Genomic DNA, 2,500 nt, shown 5'->3' on the forward strand with positions numbered 1-2,500 from the left:
ACATTCGGGAGTTTATCGAAATTTTGCTCTTGTTTCCTGCCTGACAACCAAAAGAAGTATAAATAGTTGGTGTATTTGTAAAATAAACAGGATCCAATGCCAATAAGTATTTGTTCTCGTTGACTACACGTGCAAGACAGAGTCTGAAGAGCAGTTCAATCCCTCAATCGGATCGCTTTTGTTTCTAAACGTCATGGATCCTCTCCCTTATGCCATGAAGGCTTAAGAGCGGAGGGACAACTCCACACCTTATTTCCCCTACCGGGTGCAACAGAATCCCAAAACCGAGACCGAATTGTGAATTCCGTTAATATCATTAAGCTAAATAAGTAGAAGCGAAGAGACGAATCCTCCAAGCGAGCGGAGATCAATAGCGTTCCCGGGCCTGCTCCTCCGCAGCCGTTCCTGCCTGCATCAGTTGGCAAGGCGATCCCCGTTGGAATATGGCGTTGTAATGGGACGATTTTGAAGGCGCCGACTTTCTGGCTCGTTTTCTGCTCGACGCCCTGCACCCACTCCCTTCCTGAGACGCTCTCCTCCTTAGTATTGCATTAATGGTAATGCATGCGAGGAAACTACCACGTATTAGCGATGGGTAAGCAAGAATTGGAGCGAATATATTGGTTCTTGTGTTGTAAGGTGTTGCAGGGCGAGCTCGTAGTGGCTCGAGATGCCCGCCATTTGTTTGTCACAAATTCTGCCTCTCCTCATGCTCTCACTTCCACTTTCGCTCGGGTTTAGCACTCTGGCGACGAGCTAATGGATGCCTTTCTCCTTTGCAGGTTCAACGAGAAGCACCAGGCCCACAGCTACGAGGTGAGAGGCGGTTTGGTGGCGTGGAGCGGCCAGGTAAAGGCAAAGGGCGGCCCGAGGCTTGTGGCCGACGCGCCATAGTCGTGTCTAAGGTCTTGGCGCCTCTTAAGACTTCTTCTCCCTTGGAGAGCCCAGAGCTCTCGCCCTTTGGCCCGACGACGCGGCGGGGGTCCTGAGAGGGGGCCCCTTGCACTCGGGGGCGCCAGGGAGGGGGAGGTTCCTGCAGGGGGGTCCTCTCCCTCTCGACACCTCTCCTCGAGAGGGTTTTCTCCTCCTCGGGATTCACTCATTCTCCCTGGCCCGTTTTAGGGCACTCGGGGCACGCATTTCACCTGGGGACAGCATTTCCATTTTGCTCTTGGCTGTAGATGTCTGCCAAAGGGATGTGCTCTTGGTCTCTTTGTTATTGTTATTGTTTATGTCCCAAGTAAGGGTTATTTCCAGTGGACTGTGCCCCTTATTCTGCCTTTGCCTGCCTCCCCCGTGCCCCTTGGCTCCACTGAGTGCCAAAGACAAGGGTTTTACTATGGCCTGGGTAGTTGATTTTTTGTTAATGTTGGATTTGATTGATTGATCAATTTTGTTGTAAATTTTGTCAGGGGAATGCCAGGTTTAGGAGATTTATTGATAATTTTTGTGTTGATGTTTTTGTTTTTTTTAATTACTTTATTAGAATATTAGCAGTGATATGCAGCAAAAAGTGAATATATAGAGAATGCACAGTAATGTTTCTTTCATGTTTTTCAAAGTTTCTGAACAATGTTGTTTTGTATTTATGGGAAAATATATATGAATACTAATTCTATATTAAAGAGGGTTATTAGTTAAGATGTGCATTATATGCAATTTTCCTGTATTATGTATCTTCCTGTTGATGTTATTTTGAACTGATGGTGGTTCAGGGATAGAGAAAAGCTTTATTTGATCATTTTTTTCTGGTGTTTCAGCCAGTGTTAGGGATAGTTGAATTTTTATTGCGACTCGTAACTTGTATCGGTAGTTTCATAAGGGGTTTGTGTATAGTTATTGTAATAGATTCATTTTATTTTTAAAAAGAAATATTTATATAGCTTAGGCTAAATATTTTCCTTTATAACAGAGAGCATTATCCCCCTTGGGATATCTCTTATCAAAGCTGAAAATACAATATGCTTTTCCCTCCTTCCAGAATTCAAAATACAGTAGTAAGTACCGCTACAGCAACCATGAGAAAAACAGGGACTCTCCCTCTACAAATTCTCTGCGATCCTCATCTCCCGACTCTCGATCACAGTCTCCACGCTACCACAAGGGTGAGTATACAGTGCCACTTTTCATACAGGTGCCAGTCTGTGTGTGTGTGTGTGTTGCTGTAAGGTCTCGTTGTATAAGGATTACTCAGAGTACAGGAGATTGGATCTTTAAAGCAAGATGCTAGTTCTGAAGTCATTGAGAAGGTGTATTCCTCAATATGTCGTAGTGCTTTTGCCGTGTTTTGCTTTGTGTTTGAGCTGTAACGCTGTTGGGTGTCTTCATAGATGTTCTGGTTTTGAGAGGAAATAAAGTAGGAAAATCTTTTTGCTTTTGACAGAAGGAATATATGCTGGCCATTATTTTATTTATATTTGTATTTATTATTATCATTAATATTATTATTATTATTATTATTATCATCATCATCATTGTTATTATTATTGTTATGAGTGTT

At 43.3% G+C, this 2,500-nt stretch overlaps 2 protein-coding genes across 5 annotated transcripts in view; one reads left to right on the plus strand and one right to left on the minus strand.

Moving 5' to 3' along the window:
* The window catches only part of Mt2 (tRNA (cytosine(38)-C(5))-methyltransferase), an 18,766-nt gene extending 18,645 nt beyond the window's left edge, over positions 1–121 (minus strand). The window contains exon 1 of the mRNA XM_043020493.2: positions 3–121. The gene's annotated coding sequence lies outside the window, so the exon portion shown is untranslated. The remainder of the gene's footprint in view (positions 1–2) is intronic.
* A 139-nt stretch (positions 122–260) lies between these two features.
* The window catches only part of wcy (WW domain-containing adapter protein with coiled-coil wacky), a 31,064-nt gene continuing 28,824 nt past the window's right edge, over positions 261–2,500 (plus strand). For 2 of the 4 annotated variants that reach the window (XM_086546211.1, XM_086546212.1), the window contains exons 1-3: positions 423–595; positions 783–849; positions 1,982–2,105. In XM_086546211.1, coding sequence (XP_086402337.1) covers positions 555–595; positions 783–849; positions 1,982–2,105 — 232 coding nt within the window. In that variant the 5' untranslated portion in view covers positions 423–554. Of the gene's footprint in view, positions 596–782; positions 850–1,981; positions 2,106–2,500 lie in introns of all 4 variants that reach the window. The other 2 variants (XM_086546215.1, XM_086546213.1) reach the window with 2 other exon arrangements.

This window comes from Penaeus japonicus, unplaced genomic scaffold (genome assembly GCF_977035675.1).
Source record: "Penaeus japonicus unplaced genomic scaffold, GWHDUDI00000001_assembly GWHDUDI00000017, whole genome shotgun sequence".
NCBI classification, from domain to species: Eukaryota; Metazoa; Arthropoda; class Malacostraca; order Decapoda; family Penaeidae; genus Penaeus; species Penaeus japonicus.